This window comes from Pelophylax lessonae, assembly GCF_965119305.1.
Source record: "Pelophylax lessonae genome assembly, chromosome: 7".
NCBI lineage: Eukaryota > Metazoa > Chordata > Amphibia > Anura > Ranidae > Pelophylax > Pelophylax lessonae.
In genome coordinates this window covers 47,659,528-47,678,922 of record NC_138774.1, presented here as the reverse complement: position 1 = coordinate 47,678,922, position 19,395 = coordinate 47,659,528, and the positions used below count along the sequence as shown (strand labels likewise).

The 19,395-nt window shown below is 43.5% G+C and overlaps 1 protein-coding gene across 1 annotated transcript in view; it reads left to right on the top strand.

Moving 5' to 3' along the window:
- LOC309560455 (uncharacterized protein) overlaps positions 1-19,395 on the top strand; it is a gene marked incomplete at both ends in the record, with an annotated part of 203,085 nt that overhangs the window by 25,144 nt on the left and 158,546 nt on the right. Inside the window, 3 exons of the mRNA XM_082264089.1 lie at positions 1,052-1,174; positions 4,464-4,613; positions 7,592-7,714. Of these exons, the coding sequence (XP_082120215.1) occupies positions 1,052-1,174; positions 4,464-4,613; positions 7,592-7,714 (396 nt within the window). The remainder of the gene's footprint in view (positions 1-1,051; positions 1,175-4,463; positions 4,614-7,591; positions 7,715-19,395) is intronic.

Below are 19,395 nucleotides of genomic sequence, written 5' to 3'. Positions count from 1 at the left end.
CTTTATTTATATGCTAATTTTAGTTATATTGCACTTTAGTGCACTGGGAATTCTATTTGTGGACTTTATAAATTTATTGGACACTTTATTAATTTTTAGTTATTATATTTATTATCACATATTGTATTTTATACATGAAATATTTTGCACCTTTTTAATTTACCACATGTTTGGATAGTCATATTTTTCTGCAAGCGCTGTGCTATCTTGTTTAATTATTTCTTCCGAGTTTTTACTTGGTGAACAGCAGCTGTAACATCTGTTTATTTGTTCTATACACCCTTTTTTATTTAGATTTTAGCACTATATTAGATTTTAGCACAGGTTTAAATTCAAGTGTAATACCCCCTTACATCAGAGTCTGCCAAGCCCCCTTAAATCAGAGTCCACAGAATTTCCACTTACACTGTAAGGGGGATCTCTGATTTAAGGGGGGATCTGATGTAAAGGGGCACACTATGGACTCTGGTGTAAAGGGGAACTCTGCTCATCAAAGCCCCACTTACATTAGAGTCCACAGAACAACTCTATCTCTGAGTCCCTTACATTAGTGCACTGACTGAAAGTCAGTAGACAGAAGGGAGGGAGGGGGAACACTTCACTCATGGAAGGATTGATGGATGGATTGGCAAGCTGCACCTTTCCTCATCTAGTAGCTGGACTTCAAGCTTCCCTCCCACACTTCCCCTTCTCTGTGGCACAACACTGCTGGGGAGCGTGGACAGGCAGACACGGGAAGAGAGGGCGTGAGGAGGAGAAGCTGATCAGCTCTCTCCTCTTATGTCAGTGAAAGGGGGGGAGGGAACTGTCTGCGCTGGCTCTGGGCCGTGAGAAAGACACCTGCAGCTCAGAGTCCTGCAGCTGCTGGGGAGCCACACTCCAGGCTGTTGGGGTGAGTGGCCATCCAGGCGATAGTGGAACTCCAGGGCTCCAGTGCGACCTTTGTGACCCGTGTAGTTTGGCCACTGCCTGTAGTTCATTACTAAACTGTACATTTCAGTATATAATCTTAGATTTATAATAAATACATAATGTTGTAACTTTCTTACAGAAGATACAAGAACTATTATTCCTGGATTACTTGAGTTTAAACATGATTCAATAAGCTTGGACTGCCGAAATCTAAACATTAGCAGCAATCTTGATACAGTTCTACATTCCTCTTATAAATCAGGTAAAAGTAGTAGTAAATAGTAGTAAGGTTAAATAGTATTGGAATTGTTTATAGATTTGTGTTCCTAATTCCTCAACCTACTCTTCTCACATTGAGTATATTTCAACAGATATCAATATGTCATAAAACAAGTTTTACAGCACAAAAAGAAACCTCTTCTAATCTTATATAAAAGAAAATTAATTCTCCCCCCCAGCACATAAATCTATAACATGTAAAACAAATGCTCTAAAAATACTATATATATTTATAAAATGATATACGACAGTTCATATAAAAATAGAATGCATCTAAAAAGCACATAGAGTTATTTCTTATTTAATGTCTGATATATACAGTAAATCTATATAATAATATGAGTCTACTATCAAAAAGATATGTTAAATAATAAAAGTAAATAAAAAACTATAAAAAGAACAACCTGAAATTTTGTCTGTCTTGAATGCCCAGCATGCTTTGCATACTCTGTAAAATTGATACCCCCCCCGTATTATTGCCCATAGGTAGAATTATTATTTTATAAAAGCAAGTTTAATTTTCTGATAAATACATGTCTACCCTGGTCCATTACATATATTGCAAGAATTTTTGCAAACTTCCTTAAACAGACATACACAATGAGGATATAGCAGGATATATGGAAATACCATTTTAATTTTACATCAGTTTAACTAAAAAGGTGGTTGCAGCTTGATATAGAAAGGTCACCTTAATACCATTAAACTCTCAATCATTTTTGTTTTGTTTTTAATAGAGTGATAAGGGTTGAGTCATTTTTTTTTATTGCTGCCAATGACCCCATAGGTGAGATTTTCCCCTACTTCACTTCCGTGTGACACTCAGGAAATGAGGGATACAGTTGTCATCGTCCCATGAATCCATGGACAGCAATAAAACATCATCAGATCTGCCATGCTTTTCCCACTTTATTAGAAATGGGTTTTCGTTTGTGTCCCCATTTGAGAGAATTTCCGTCACGTCCTGTCCTGAAAGGAAGCGAGGAGGAAATCTGTCCATTAGGGAAAAGGGCAGCAATAAAAATAATTTTGACATCTCTTTGACACTCATTGGCATTGTGCTTTGTCCTGGTTCCTGTGATTCAAATGTACTGGAGCCAAGCACAACTGGGTAACTACTTTTTTAAAAAGAGGCCCAGGAATAGCACCCCCATACTTTTCTCATGACACTTTAAATGATGCTCTGGCTCCAAATGTTTTATTTTGATGCAAGCTAAATTACTGCTGCTAAGAAAAATCCAGTTGATGGTCTGTGTTTTTTGGACCAACATACAGTTTAAATAAAAGAATAAAGTCCATGTACTCATGTGACAAATACCATAAATTGGAAGTCTGACACTCATGCTGTCTTAATGTGTTTTACAGATGATCATATTATTCATATGAATAACCATATGAATAAGCACTTTCTGTATGGAATGCATGAAAGTGAACCTGTGCCCAGACTATAGATACAGTAAAAACACTTTGAAACTAGTCCTCATTCACCTGTGTAGCTATGGACATTATGGAGAAATTAGGGGTTGCTCACACCATAGTCAAAGAACCAGCATTTTTCTGTACCTGTAAAGCATAGGTTTCTGCAAGGACACATAGGGATGGCTTGTTTTAAAGCACTTTTAGGCTACATTTACTAGTAGCAAACCTTGATGTCCAGACAAGCAACAGAGACAAAGCAGAGCTCCCGAAGGGAACACACCCTGGATTAATGAATGGAATCCTAACATGGGTGCTCTGGCTCCAAAAATATCCCCTAATCACTGGATGCAATCAAATAGAAGGAAAAGACGGCAACTCTAGAAGTCCTCTTTAAAGACTTTATTGTAGATACAGGAATGGCAATAGAACACGCCAACGCGTTTCGGCAAAGTAGCCTTGTTTACAGCATTAGGCTATTGAGTATTTCAGCATGCTGTGAACAAGGCTACTTTGCCCAAATGCATTAGAATGTTTTATTGCCATTCCTGTATCTACAAAAAAAATCTTTAAAGGGGGTATCTGGAGTTGTCGGCTCTTTTTACCATGAGACCTTGAGGTCCCTTTGAAAATGAATCTGCAATGTTTGACAGATGGTTAGGAGGTGATATGTCACTGCCTATAAACGCCACACTACTTCTCCATAACCTTGTGCATTGCACGCTGTTGTAAGGAGGCTGTCGCCCATGCTCAGTGCCAGTACTGCCTACCAAACATGATGGGGGTATAATTTAGGGATAGACCAATTATCGGCAAAGTCGATATATCAAGGACCGATATGCACTTTCCCCAATATATCGGAATGGGCCCTGGAGATTACCGATATTGTCAATATTTTGGAAAGTGCTTGTACTGGAGTGATGCCTGCAGCTAGAGGCATCACCCTAGTACCGGCGTCCATAGCCGACAGTCGGAAGTCTTGTTATGACAACCGATGTGGCTGAGAAGCCGCTTGGCTGTCATTACAAGGAGCTGGAGGGGACGTCCCCCCTTCCGCCGTCTTACGCGGCGCGCCCGGGTCTCCCGTCCAAATGGGAGACCCGGGCAACCAGCCTGCATGGCCGACGAAGACCGATCAAAGCCGCATACGGCTCTGATCGGGTCTCCATGCAAAAACCCAAAAGTGATGTCATGACATCACTTCCGGGTACTGTCTGGCGCCAGATTAAAAAAAATGACAGCATTCAAAACAGCCAAACTTAGCGTTTTGAATGCTTTTAAGTGCAGAGGAGGGGATTGGGGTATTTTAGACCCCCAGATCCCTCTACAAGAGTACCGGTCAAGTAAAAAAAATAAAAATTATTATTTTTTTAAATGTATGAAAATATCGCTCCCATATCGGCCGATAAAAAACGATACAGGTCGATCACTAGTATAATTGTTGCCACAGACATCACAAAGTATCGCAGTGGCATGTATACAAACCTGTCTAGCTGCCTTTGCAAGCTTGAGAGGCAAAAAAATGAGGCTCAACTGCCTGTTTTTACTGCCCCCTGACCTTAAATATTAACGAGCCTTTACTATATATTCTGGGCACAGGTTCAATTTAAGGGAGCAGGTGTAACCCCTTGTGAAATCCCTCCTGATATTTGCCATGCAGCAATGAGCAATTTCTTCTTTTTATATTGCAACTCTGGGACTAATCATTTAACTTACTGTAGTACATTATGTAAGTAGTAAAATATGATTCTTTAGCTTAGTAAGAAAAGCATTTTAATATTTTCAAAGCCCTACAGGTCTTTATTGAGCAATGAATTGGAGATGCAGAATTCAAATTTTGATTTTTTTTTCTTTAGATTTCAATTTGAACTCCCCAAACCCTGTATCAAGCAACACTATTCCTAACCAACATTGGCTTAATAATAAAGCAATACATGGGGACCACCAAGATGTGAACGGCGATGGAAAGTTTAAGAAATGTCCACCTTACACTATATTTAAAGCAGGTAAAAAAATAATTAAATAAAGGACTTTTGCAGTAAAAATATTTGCCAACATTTAATCAACACAGAAAACCTAGTTTTAAACTGTTTATAATATTAATAATAAAAATAGAAGTTTTTGCTGCACAAATGTAAGTAAATCTATAGAAATTGTTGATTTTTTCAATATATTTGACCAGGCAAACATTAGATCCTTAATAAAACTATGCCACAGATACAGGTGATATACTTGAATAAAAACAAAAGGAAGTGTGCCTTTTTATTCATTTACTTAACAAAAATAGATGTAATGATGTACTGTTGAAGTACACTCTTGACCATGCGGTAGCTGGTATTGCCCTCCTTAGCAGACATGGCTTTTTCTTGGCAATTTTTAAAATATTCCACCAGTCTCTGACATCCACCCAATTTTTTACAATTCCTTTAAGAAAAATTCCTTCAGATGCAAGATGACTGTAATTTTCCTTGAAAGAAATGCCCATTTCAAATGCCCCACAATATTTCAGTGTGATTTATCTATAACCTAGCTATTCTTCTTTTTTGAGACATTCATTGGTGGATTTGCTAGTGTTCTTCTTCAGATCATTATCATGTTGAAACATCCATTTCCCGTAGAACTAAAACTTTCGGACAGGTAGACATTCTCAACAAGCCCACTTGATATGATGTAGCAGCCATAACAGACTTGATGACTGCAAGTCAGACCCTAAAGCAGAAAATAAACCATAAACCATGACATTTCCACCACCATGCTTCACAGTTGGTGAGAGATTCTTCTACTGAAATGCTGTCTTTGGTAATAGTAGCAGTAGAAGTGTGTCACACACACCAAGCAACTTTACGCATATCAACACTGCCCAGTCTACCTATATTTGGAATGGGCTTGGTATTGTAAGGATTAAACCTTGTACGTTTACCTTTTTATAAATATTTCCTATTCAAGACTATTTTATACTAAATTGTAACTTCACTTTAAAATAAATAGATGAAAAAATAAATACCTACCTCTTTAGGTTAGCTGCATACATTGCAAGGATTTTAGTGAACTCCAGCAATTTTATTTGCTGGTGCCCCGTTGCACCAGCACCATCATGTGCAAGCAAAATACAGTTTCTTTTAATAACTTTGCACATGATTGAGTATTTTTTGCAAAGCAAATTTTCACTACATTCCCTTAGCTAAGTGAACATTTTGCCTTTAATAAATTGACCTTCTAGATTGCAGTCACTTCCTGTGTCAGGGCATGTCTGCTATATTTGTGCAATTAGTATCAGTTTTGTATTATGAGAACCCACAAGCTAGGAAGGAAACATAAGGTGTTCTATACACAGTAGAGTTGTTTTACTAATAAAGTACACAGTTTTCTTAGAAGAATGAAAGTTTACTTTGCTAAATGTTCCCTGAGCTTAGTAAATAAGGTGAAGATTTGTTAAAACACCCATTCTTGATCGTGAAAATATCCTATTTTTTAAGTTTACCTTGCAGATGATTGGGTATTCAAAGTAAACACAGCTTTGCCACATTTACTGGCTTATTAAACATCCACTTTCCTTCTTTAGTCACCCCACCCCAGTGATGGCATGGATGCCATAATTCACCACTATACCTAAATAAAATGTATATAGCGTAAGGGGGAGGGGGGTATTACCCCTGTCTTTTTGCCATTTGTAGCCCATTGGGGAGATTTTTCTTCATTTCTTATAGCAACAACTAGAAGTTATAGGAAGCCAGGGTCACCGATACAGCATTGCCATTAGAAAATATCCCCAGTATTCTTGTTCTGGTGACCACTCAAAATGTGTGGTTTTCCTTCAATCCTGGTGATAATGGTCCCCAGAACCAATGAAGAAGATGAATCCCCCTAATGGGTACAATGGCAGCAATAAAAAACTTTTGTAATCCCTCTCCACTCTATCCAAAGGTAAAAAAAATGTTGCATCTTTGCAACTACCAAAACACTTGACATGCCTAAACGTGTCTAAATGCACCTAAGCACTAGGCATGTTTAGCTCTTGAGCAGCAATTGATTTCAATGGCTAGTATAAATGATTATTCTGGCCAATGAAATGAATTACTACTCATGTGTTACATGAGTTTACAAGTGTCAGGCGTCTTTTCTGCCAAAACTCTCCTGTCAAATGGAAACGAGTATTGAAGAGTTGGCAAAACGTCCAGTGTGCATGAAGCCTAAAGGGTCCAGCTTACGTAAAGGAGCTTCAGCTTTTCTTTTTACAAATTTCGGACTGATTTTGGTGATTGTATTAAAGGCAGTTCCTCCCACTTAATATACAAATTTACAACAAGCTGCTGCTCAGTGCTCACCTGTGTCAGGTATCCAAGTCTGCGGTGGTGCAATGGAAAGCTCAAACACATGTAAATGAATGAATGAATATAGCCGGCACCCACTGTAGTTCTTGCCATACTTTATTTACTTGAGGCAACACAACATACAGTCCTCCAGGCTCACACATATTGACCCTATGTGGATTTTAATCATAGCCATGATAACCACTGATCCCCAAGAACCACTGATCCCCAAGAGCTACAGTGAGTGCCAGCTATTCAGTCCCTCCCACTTATCAGTGACTTTTAGAAAGCGGTATCACACCCAGAACCCTGTAGATCAGGTTTCTCCAAACTTTCTAAGCAAAGGGACAGTTTCCTGTCCTTCAGGCTTTAGGGGGGCCGGACCATGGCCATCAGGAGTAGAAAATGTCCTGGCAACTATGGGAGTAAACAATACCCCATCTTGGGTGTCATTGGTAGAATTTGTGCCCCATCATTGGTGTCAGTGGGATGAACCTTTGTTGGTGTCAGTAGATAAAATATTGCCCTAAGAACTGGATAAAAGCAAGCAAAGGGCTGCATTCGGCCCCTGGCCACAGTTTGGAGACCACTGCTGTAGATCATTACTAAACTGTACATTTCTGTATATAATTCTAAATTTAAAATATACACATAATAATTTCACTTTCTTGCAGAAGACACAAGAACTATTGGTCCTGGACCACCTGAGTTTAACCATGATGCAATCAACGTTGGCTACCAGAATCTGAACATTAGCGGCAATCCTAATACAGTTCTACGCTCCACTTATAAATCAGGTAAAAATTAAATAGTATTGGAATTGTTTATAAGTCTGCATTTCTAATTCTTCAACCTACTCTACTCACATTGAGTATATTTCAACATATATCAATATATTATAAATCAATTTTTACAGCACAAAAAGAAACCCCTCTTAATCTTATAAAAAGAAAATAATATCTTCCCCCTTCAACACATAAATCTCTAATATGCAAAACATACTGTATGTTTGAAACGTATTATATATTCATAAAATGCTATTCAAAAATTCATATACTAATAGAATGCTTATAAAGGAGTGCATACAGGTATTTCTATATTAATGAAATACAGTAAATCTAAATATTAATAAGTAGGGTTGAGCGGACACCTAGATGTCCGTGTTCGACGGGTTCGGCCGAACTTTAAAAAAAAGTCCGGGTCCGTGTCCCGGACTTTTACCGAACTTTTCCCGGACACCGAACCCCATTGAAGTCAATGGGGACCCGAACTTTAAGGCACTAAAATGGCTCTAAAACACCAAAGGAAAGGGCTAGAGTGCTGCAAATGGCAGCAAAACGTAATTAAGAGCATGGCAAGTGCTCTGCAAACAAATGTGGATAGGGAAATAACTTAAAACAACAAAAAAAAACAGAAAAATAAAACAATGTTCTTCTTCATCTCTGAAGGACGAGGCCCATATGGAGTAGGAGGGAGGTTGAGGTGGTGGTGGATGTGGCGGTGACATAGGCGTGCGCACAGGGTGTGCTGGGTGTGCCTGGGCACACCCTAATCACCTAGGGCACATAGCATTGCCAGTGAGGAGATGGGAAAGATCTCCCTGGGACCTGCTCTGCTCTATTTCTCCTTGCCTACAGGTACATGGCCCCGATACATTACTCTCCCTGCTGGCAAACACATGCATGTGTATTTCAACTTTGGGGTGCACACCTTAATGCAATAGGCTGCGCACACCTATGGGCGGTGTAGGTGGAAGCGGCGGTGGAGGAGGACCAGGGCCGGATTAACAGCATCATGGGCTTGGTGCTGAGGATTTTGAAGGGCCTTAGGGCCGTGCCTTGCCATGCACCCAGAGGAGGAAGGGTGCAGCCATGCATGCCTAATTCAACATGGGATGCTGTCTCTGAAGCCCATAAACACATCCATGCATCGCCAACTGTCCCTCCTTGTCCGGCCTTCACGCTGTGTGGGGAGGTTCTGAGGGTGCTGCCTGGGGAAGCGAGCATAGAAGCCAGACTTCTGTGTTTACAAGTGACAGAAGAGCGGTAACAGTGAATATGGCCAACCCGGGGCCTATATAAAAGGTAGGGGCCTGGAGCTGCAGCTCCAATAGCCCCTACATTAATCTGGCCCTGAGGAGGAGGACGAGGTAGCCAACACTGCTTCTTTTCACAAATTTTAAATGAGGGTACACCCCAAAAGAGTGAGAAAGAGCAAAAATGGAACAATGGGTGGGTAAGGTCGGTATCCATTGCTATTCTGCATAAGGTACGGAAAAGTCCCGTGGGATCCATGCCTGGTTCATTTTAATGAACGTGAGCTTGTCCACATTGTCTCTGGACAGGCGGCTGCGCTTGTCTGTTATAACGCCCCCAGCCGTGCTAAATACCCGTTCAGATAATACACTGGCTGCAGGGCACGCCAGCACCTCCAAGGCGTAAAGGGCAAGCTCAGGCCATGTGCCCAATTTGGAGACCCAGAAGTTGAAGGGGGCAGACCCGTCATTCACTACATGTAGGCGTGTGCACACATACTGCTCCACCATGTTGGTAAAATGCTGCCTCCTGCTAAGACGTTCCATCTGAGCTGCTGGTGCTGCTGTTTGTTGTGGCGTGCTGACAAAGCTTTTCCACATTTCGGCCATGCTAACCCTGCCTTCTGAGGTGCTGGCGGTGCCCTGGTTGCGTTGGCGACCTCCTCCTCCTCCTCCTCTGCCTTGTGCTTCCACTGTGGCCCCGCTGTCAGATGGGAATGCCAGCAGCATGGCGTCTACCAGCGTGCGCTTGTACTCGCGCATCTTGCGATCGCGCTCCAGTGAGTGAATTAAGGACGGTACGTTGTCCTTGTAACGGGGATCCAGCAGCGTGGCCACCCAGTAATCAGCACAAGTTAGAATGTGGGCAACTCGGCGGTCGTTGTGGAGACACTGCAGCATGTAATCGCTCATGTGTGCCAGGCTGCCCAGAGGCAACGAAAGGCTGTCCTCTGTGGGAGGTGTATGGTCCGTGTCCTCTGTATCCCCCCAGCCACGCACCAGTGATGGCCATGAGCTGGCCTGGGTGCCACCCTGCTGTGAACATGGTTCCATCTCCTCCTCCAGCTCCTCCTCCTCCTCATCCTCCTCATCCTCCAGAACTGTGCCCCTGCTGGACAATTGCGTCCCTGGCGTTTGCGTGTGCAGGAACCCACCCTCGGAGCCCCTTGCGAATGACTGCCCTGAAAGCCTTGGAAATGTTACCTCTTCATCCTCCTCCTCCTCCTCATCCTGTGCCACATCCTCTTCCATCATCGCCCGAATTGTTTTTTCAAGGAGGCATAGAAGTGGGATAGTTAAGCTGAGAACGGCGTCATTGCCACTGGCCATGTTGGTGGAGTACTCAAAACAGCGCAACAAGGCACAAAGGTCTCGCATGGAGGCCCAGTTATTGGTGGTGAAGTGGTGCTGTTCCGCAGAGCGACTCACGCGTGCGTGCTGCAGCTGAAACTCCACTATGGCCTGCTGCTGCTCGCACAGTCTTTCCAGCATGTGCAAGGTGGAGTTCCACCTTGTGGGCACGTCACATATGAGGCGGTGAGCGGGAAGGCCGAAGTTACGCTGCAGCGCTGCCAGGCGAGCAGCAGCAGGGTGAGAACGCCGAAAGTGCGCACAAACGGCCCGCACTTTCTGCAGCAGCTCTGACATATCGGGGTAGTTTTTAAGGAACCTCTGCACCACCAAATTCAGCACATGCGCCAGGCAAGGGATGTGCGTCAAACCGGCTAGGCCCAGAGCTGCTATGAGATTTCGCCCGTTATCGCACACCACCAGGCCGGGCTTGAGGCTCGCTGGCAGCAACCACTCATTTGTCTGCTGTTCCATGCTCCTCCACAACTCCTGCGTGGTGTGTGGTTTGTCCCCCAAACAGGCAAGTTGTAAAACTGCCTGCTGTCGTTTACCCCTGGCCGTGCTGAAGTTGGTGGTGAAGGTGTTACGCTGTCCGGATGAGGAGGCGGTAGAGGATGAGGAAGCGGAGTAGGAGGAGTTAGGAACAGGAGGCAAACTGAAGCGCCCTGCAATCCTCGGTGGTGGAAGGACATGCGCCAAATTGCTATCCGCCTCAGGCCCATCCGCCACTGCATTTACCCAGTGTGCCGTTAGGGAGATATAACGCCCCTGACCGTGCTTACTGGTCCACGTATCCGTAGTTAGGTGGACCTTGGCACAGATGGCGTTGCGCAGTGCACACCTGATTTTTTCCCCCACTTGGTTGTGCAGGGAAGGGATGGCTTGCCTGGAAAAGTAGTGGCGGCTGGGCACGACGTACTGTGGGACAGCCACCGACATAAGGTTTTTAAAACTGTGCGTCTCCACCAGACGGAATGACAGCATTTCAAAGGCCAATAATTTTGAAATGCTGGCATTCAGGGCCAGGGATCGCGGGTGGGTAGGGGGGTACTTCCTCTTCCTCTCAAGTGTTTGGGAGATGGAAAGCTGAACGCTTCCACGGGACATTGTGGAGATGGTTGTTGGTGACCCAGGTGGTGGTGTTGCTGACAGATCGTCTGTTTGCGGGGTGGCAGGTGCCGGTATCACTACAGATGTGGCTGGAGCGGCCGAGACTGCAGCAGAAGAGGAAGCAGGATGAGCCAGAGACGTTTCTTGGTTTTGAAGGTGTGTACTCCACTGCAGCTCGTGCTTTGCACTTAGATGCCTGATCATGCAGGTTGTGCTCAGGTTGAGAAGGTTCATGCCTCGCTTCAAGCTCTGATTGCACAGGGTGCAAACCACTCGTGTCCTGTCATCAGCACATTTTCTAAAGAACTTCCACGCTAGAGAACTCCTTTGAGCTGACTTTGGTGCGCTCGTTCCCTTGCTGCGTTGGGCAGTAGCGGGCGTAGTGTCTAGGGCACGGCCGCTCCGCTTCTGCACCCTGCTCCCTCTTCTGCTGTGCTGGTGGCTCTGAGCGACCACCGCCTCTTCCTCCAAACTACTCAGTTCACCTGCATGACGTTCATTCCATGTGGGGTCGAGGACCTCATCGTCCTCCACATCATCTTCCACCCAGTCTTCACCCCTGCCCTCCTTGTCGGTCTCCACAATGCTGAACGCCGCAGCAGTTGGCACCTGCGTTTCGTCATCATCGGAGACGTGCTGCGATGATCCTTGCATGTACTCATCTTGAGAAATAAGTGGTTGGGCATCGCTGCACTCAATCTCTTCCACTTCTGGGGCAGGGCTAGGGGGATGGCCCTGGGAAACCCTGCTGACAGAGTCCTCAAAAAGAATAAGAGACTGCTGTATGGCTTGGGGCTCAGACTGCTGGCCTGATTTGCAAGGGGGTGAGGTGAAAGACGGTTGGACATTGGCTGCAGGTGCCAACTCTGACCTTTCTGCAGTAGACTGGGTGGGAGACAATGTGAAGGAACTGGAGGCACTGTCAGCAGCAAACCAATCTACTATCGCCTCAACTTGTTCTGGCCTCATCACTTCTAGGGGCGTTTGATGCCCTACCAAATACTGATGCAGGTTCTGTCGCCTACTCACACTTGAGGAAGGTGTTTCACTTGTGCGTGTAGCTGGCACAGATCGACCATGTCCTCTCCTTGCAACAGGAGCTCTACCAGCAGCACCACGACCCAGGCCACGGCCCTTATTTGACGGTCTCCTCATATTTCTGTAATTTAAGATCTTGCCCTAGAAAGGTTTTTATTGAATAGCGGAATAGAAAATATGATCCAAAAAAAGTGTATGTATATCACACGTACACAACCACACTAGGCCCCAATTACTATTGTTTGTACCCCTAAAAGGCTAGATGAGGAGTAGGGGGAGTATGGAACAGGCAGCACCCTCAAACCTTCAGAAGTATGAGATGAACCCCAACAACTTGGAAAGGTGGATCTCTCTCACACGTACCGACACAGACTATCCCGCAATTCAATTGATCCTCAAAGGTTTTTATTGAATAGCGGAATAGGAAATATGATCAAAAAAAGTGTATGTATCTCGCACGTACACAACCACACTAGGCCCCAATTACTATTGTTTGTACCCCTAAAAGGCTAGATGAGGAGTAGGGGGGGTATGGAACAGGCAGCACCCTCAAACCTTCAGAAGTATGAGATGAACCCCAACAACTTGGAAAGGTGGATCTCTCTCACACGTACCGACACAGACTATCCCGCAATTCAATTGATCCTCAAAGGTTTTTATTGAATAGCGGAATAGGAAATATGATCAAAAAAAGTGTATGTATCTCGCACGTACACAACCACACTAGGCCCCAATTACTATTGTTTGTACCCCTAAAAGGCTAGATGAGGAGTAGGGGGGGTATGGAACAGGCAGCACCCTCAAACCTTCAGAAGTATGAGATGAACCCCAACAACTTGGAAAGGTGGATCTCTCTCACACGTACCGACACAGACTATCCCGCAATTCAATTGATCCTCAAAGGTTTTTATTGAATAGCGGAATAGGAAATATGATCAAAAAAAGTGTATGTATCTCGCACGTACACAACCACACTAGGCCCCAATTACTATTGTTTGTACCCCTAAAAGGCTAGATGAGGAGTAGGGGGGGTATGGAACAGGCAGCACCCTCAAACCTTCAGAAGTATGAGATGAACCCCAACAACTTGGAAAGGTGGATCTCTCTCACACGTACCGACACAGACTATCCCGCAATTCAATTGATCCTCAAAGGTTTTTATTGAATAGCGGAATAGGAAATATGATCAAAAAAAGTGTATGTATCTCGCACGTACACAACCACACTAGGCCCCAATTACTATTGTTTGTACCCCTAAAAGGCTAGATGAGGAGTAGGGGGGGTATGGAACAGGCAGCACCCTCAAACCTTCAGAAGTATGAGATGAACCCCAACAACTTGGAAAGGTGGATCTCTCTCACACGTACCAACACAGACTATCCCCCAATTTAACTGATCCCCAAAGGTTTTTGATTAAATAGCGGAATAGAAAATATGATCCCAAAAAAGTGTATGTATATCACACGTACACAACCACACTAGGCCCCAATTACTATTGTTTGTACCCCTAAAAGGCTAGGAGTAGGGGGAGTATGGAACAGGCAGCACCCTCAAACCTTCAGAAGTATGAGATGAACCCCAACAACTTGGAAAGGTGGATCTCTCTCACACGTACCAACACAGACTATCCCCCAATTTAACTGATCCCCAAAGGTTTTTGATTAAATAGCGGAATAGAAAATATGATCCCAAAAAAGTGTATGTATATCACACGTACACAACCACACTAGGCCCCAATTACTATTGTTTGTACCCCTAAAAGGCTAGGAGTAGGGGGAGTATGGAACAGGCAGCACCCTCAAACCTTCAGAAGTATGAGATGAACCTCAACAACTTGGAAAGGTGGATCTCTCTCACACGTACCAACACAGACTATCCCCCAATTTAACTGATCCCCAAAGGTTTTTGATTAAATAGCGGAATAGAAAATATGATCCCAAAAAAGTGTATGTATATCACACGTACACAACCACACTAGGCCCCAATTACTATTGTTTGTACCCCTAAAAGGCTAGGAGTAGGGGGAGTATGGAACAGGCAGCACCCTCAAACCTTCAGAAGTATGAGATGAACCCCAACAACTTGGAAAGGTGGATCTCTCTCACACGTACCAACACAGACTATCCCCCAATTTAACTGATCCCCAAAGGTTTTTGATTAAATAGCGGAATAGAAAATATGATCCCAAAAAAGTGTATGTATATCACACGTACACAACCACACTAGGCCCCAATTACTATTGTTTGTACCCCTAAAAGGCTAGGAGTAGGGGGAGTATGGAACAGGCAGCACCCTCAAACCTTCAGAAGTATGAGATGAACCTCAACAACTTGGAAAGGTGGATCTCTCTCACACGTACCAACACAGACTATCCCCCAATTTAACTGATCCCCAAAGGTTTTTGATTAAATAGCGGAATAGAAAATATGATCCCAAAAAAGTGTATGTATATCACACGTACACAACCACACTAGGCCCCAATTACTATTGTTTGTACCCCTAAAAGGCTAGGAGTAGGGGGAGTATGGAACAGGCAGCACCCTCAAACCTTCAGAAGTATGAGATGAACCCCAACAACTTGGAAAGGTGGATCTCTCTCACACGTACCAACACAGACTATCCCCCAATTTAACTGATCCCCAAAGGTTTTTGATTAAATAGCGGAATAGAAAATATGATCCCAAAAAAGTGTATGTATATCACACGTACACAACCACACTAGGCCCCAATTACTATTGTTTGTACCCCTAAAAGGCTAGGAGTAGGGGGAGTATGGAACAGGCAGCACCCTCAAACCTTCAGAAGTATGAGATGAACCCCAACAACTTGGAAAGGTGGATCTCTCTCACACGTACCAACACAGACTATCCCCCAATTTAACTGATCCCCAAAGGTTTTTGATTAAATAGCGGAATAGAAAATATGATCCCAAAAAAGTGTATGTATATCACACGTACACAACCACACTAGGCCCCAATTACTATTGTTTGTACCCCTAAAAGGCTAGGAGTAGGGGGAGTATGGAACAGGCAGCACCCTCAAACCTTCAGAAGTATGAGATGAACCCCAACAACTTGGAAAGGTGGATCTCTCTCACACGTACCAACACAGACTATCCCCCAATTTAACTGATCCCCAAAGGTTTTTGATTAAATAGCGGAATAGAAAATATGATCCCAAAAAAGTGTATGTATATCACACGTACACAACCACACTAGGCCCCAATTACTATTGTTTGTACCCCTAAAAGGCTAGGAGTAGGGGGAGTATGGAACAGGCAGCACCCTCAAACCTTCAGAAGTATGAGATGAACCCCAACAACTTGGAAAGGTGGATCTCTCTCACACGTACCAACACAGACTATCCCCCAATTTAACTGATCCCCAAAGGTTTTTGATTAAATAGCGGAATAGAAAATATGATCCCAAAAAAGTGTATGTATATCACACGTACACAACCACACTAGGCCCCAATTACTATTGTTTGTACCCCTAAAAGGCTAGGAGTAGGGGGAGTATGGAACAGGCAGCACCCTCAAACCTTCAGAAGTATGAGATGAACCTCAACAACTTGGAAAGGTGGATCTCTCTCACACGTACCAACACAGACTATCCCCCAATTTAACTGATCCCCAAAGGTTTTTGATTAAATAGCGGAATAGAAAATATGATCCCAAAAAAGTGTATGTATATCACACGTACACAACCACACTAGGCCCCAATTACTATTGTTTGTACCCCTAAAAGGCTAGGAGTAGGGGGAGTATGGAACAGGCAGCACCCTCAAACCTTCAGAAGTATGAGATGAACCCCAACAACTTGGAAAGGTGGATCTCTCTCACACGTACCAACACAGACTATCCCCCAATTTAACTGATCCCCAAAGGTTTTTGATTAAATAGCGGAATAGAAAATATGATCCCAAAAAAGTGTATGTATATCACACGTACACAACCACACTAGGCCCCAATTACTATTGTTTGTACCCCTAAAAGGCTAGGAGTAGGGGGAGTATGGAACAGGCAGCACCCTCAAACCTTCAGAAGTATGAGATGAACCCCAACAACTTGGAAAGGTGGATCTCTCTCACACGTACCAACACAGACTATCCCCCAATTTAACTGATCCCCAAAGGTTTTTGATTAAATAGCGGAATAGAAAATATGATCCCAAAAAAGTGTATGTATATCACACGTACACAACCACACTAGGCCCCAATTACTATTGTTTGTACCCCTAAAAGGCTAGGAGTAGGGGGAGTATGGAACAGGCAGCACCCTCAAACCTTCAGAAGTATGAGATGAACCCCAACAACTTGGAAAGGTGGATCTCTCTCACACGTACCAACACAGACTATCCCCCAATTTAACTGATCCCCAAAGGTTTTTGATTAAATAGCGGAATAGAAAATATGATCCCAAAAAAGTGTATGTATATCACACGTACACAACCACACTAGGCCCCAATTACTATTGTTTGTACCCCTAAAAGGCTAGGAGTAGGGGGAGTATGGAACAGGCAGCACCCTCAAACCTTCAGAAGTATGAGATGAACCCCAACAACTTGGAAAGGTGGATCTCTCTCACACGTACCAACACAGACTATCCCCCAATTTAACTGATCCCCAAAGGTTTTTGATTAAATAGCGGAATAGAAAATATGATCCCAAAAAAGTGTATGTATATCACACGTACACAACCACACTAGGCCCCAATTACTATTGTTTGTACCCCTAAAAGGCTAGGAGTAGGGGGAGTATGGAACAGGCAGCACCCTCAAACCTTCAGAAGTATGAGATGAACCTCAACAACTTGGAAAGGTGGATCTCTCTCACACGTACCAACACAGACTATCCCCCAATTTAACTGATCCCCAAAGGTTTTTGATTAAATAGCGGAATAGAAAATATGATCCCAAAAAAGTGTATGTATATCACACGTACACAACCACACTAGGCCCCAATTACTATTGTTTGTACCCCTAAAAGGCTAGGAGTAGGGGGAGTATGGAACAGGCAGCACCCTCAAACCTTCAGAAGTATGAGATGAACCCCAACAACTTGGAAAGGTGGATCTCTCTCACACGTACCAACACAGACTATCCCCCAATTTAACTGATCCCCAAAGGTTTTTGATTAAATAGCGGAATAGAAAATATGATCCCAAAAAAGTGTATGTATATCACACGTACACAACCACACTAGGCCCCAATTACTATTGTTTGTACCCCTAAAAGGCTAGGAGTAGGGGGAGTATGGAACAGGCAGCACCCTCAAACCTTCAGAAGTATGAGATGAACCTCAACAACTTGGAAAGGTGGATCTCTCTCACACGTACCAACACAGACTATCCCCCAATTTAACTGATCCCCAAAGGTTTTTGATTAAATAGCGGAATAGAAAATATGATCCCAAAAAAGTGTATGTATATCACACGTACACAACCACACTAGGCCCCAATTACTATTGTTTGTACCCCTAAAAGGCTAGGAGTAGGGGGAGTATGGAACAGGCAGCACCCTCAAACCTTCAGAAGTATGAGATGAACCCCAACAACTTGGAAAGGTGGATCTCTCTCACACGTACCAACACAGACTATCCCCCAATTTAACTGATCCCCAAAGGTTTTTGATTAAATAGCGGAATAGAAAATATGATCCCAAAAAATTGTATGTATATCACACGTACACAACCACACTAGGCCCCAATTACTATTGTTTGTACCCCTAAAAGGCTAGGAGTAGGGGGAGTATGGAACAGGCAGCACCCTCAAACCTTCAGAAGTATGAGATGAACCCCAACAACTTGGAAAGGTGGATCTCTCTCACACGTACCAACACAGACTATCCCCCAATTTAACTGATCCCCAAAGGTTTTTGATTAAATAGCGGAATAGAAAATATGATCCCAAAAAAGTGTATGTATATCACACGTACACAACCACACTAGGCCCCAATTACTATTGTTTGTACCCCTAAAAGGCTAGGAGTAGGGGGAGTATGGAACAGGCAGCACCCTCAAACCTTCAGAAGTATGAGATGAACCCCAACAACTTGGAAAGGTGGATCTCTCTCACACGTACCAACACAGACTATCCCCCAATTTAACTGATCCCCAAAGGTTTTTGATTAAATAGCGGAATAGAAAATATGATCCCAAAAAAGTGTATGTATATCACACGTACACAACCACACTAGGCCCCAATTACTATTGTTTGTACCCCTAAAAGGCTAGATGAGGAGTAGGGGGGGTATGGAACAGGCAGCACCCTCAAACCTTCAGAAGTATGAGATGAACCCCAACAACTTGGAAAGGTGGATCTCTCTCACACGTACCAACACAGACTATCCCCCAATTTAACTGATCCCCAAAGGTTTTTGATTAAATAGCGGAATAGAAAATATGATCCCAAAAAAGTGTATGTATATCACACGTACACAACCACACTAGGCCCCAATTACTATTGTTTGTACCCCTAAAAGGCTAGGAGTAGGGGGAGTATGGAACAGGCAGCACCCTCAAACCTTCAGAAGTATGAGATGAACCCCAACAACTTGGAAAGGTGGATCTCTCTCACACGTACCAACACAGACTATCCCCCAATTTAACTGATCCCCAAAGGTTTTTGATTAAATAGCGGAATAGAAAATATGATCCCAAAAAAGTGTATGTATATCACACGTACACAACCACACTAGGCCCCAATTACTATTGTTTGTACCCCTAAAAGGCTAGGAGTAGGGGGAGTATGGAACAGGCAGCACCCTCAAACCTTCAGAAGTATGAGATGAACCCCAACAACTTGGAAAGGTGGATCTCTCTCACACGTACCAACACAGACTATCCCCCAATTTAACTGATCCCCAAAGGTTTTTGATTAAATAGCGGAATAGAAAATATGATCCCAAAAAAGTGTATGTATATCACACGTACACAACCACACTAGGC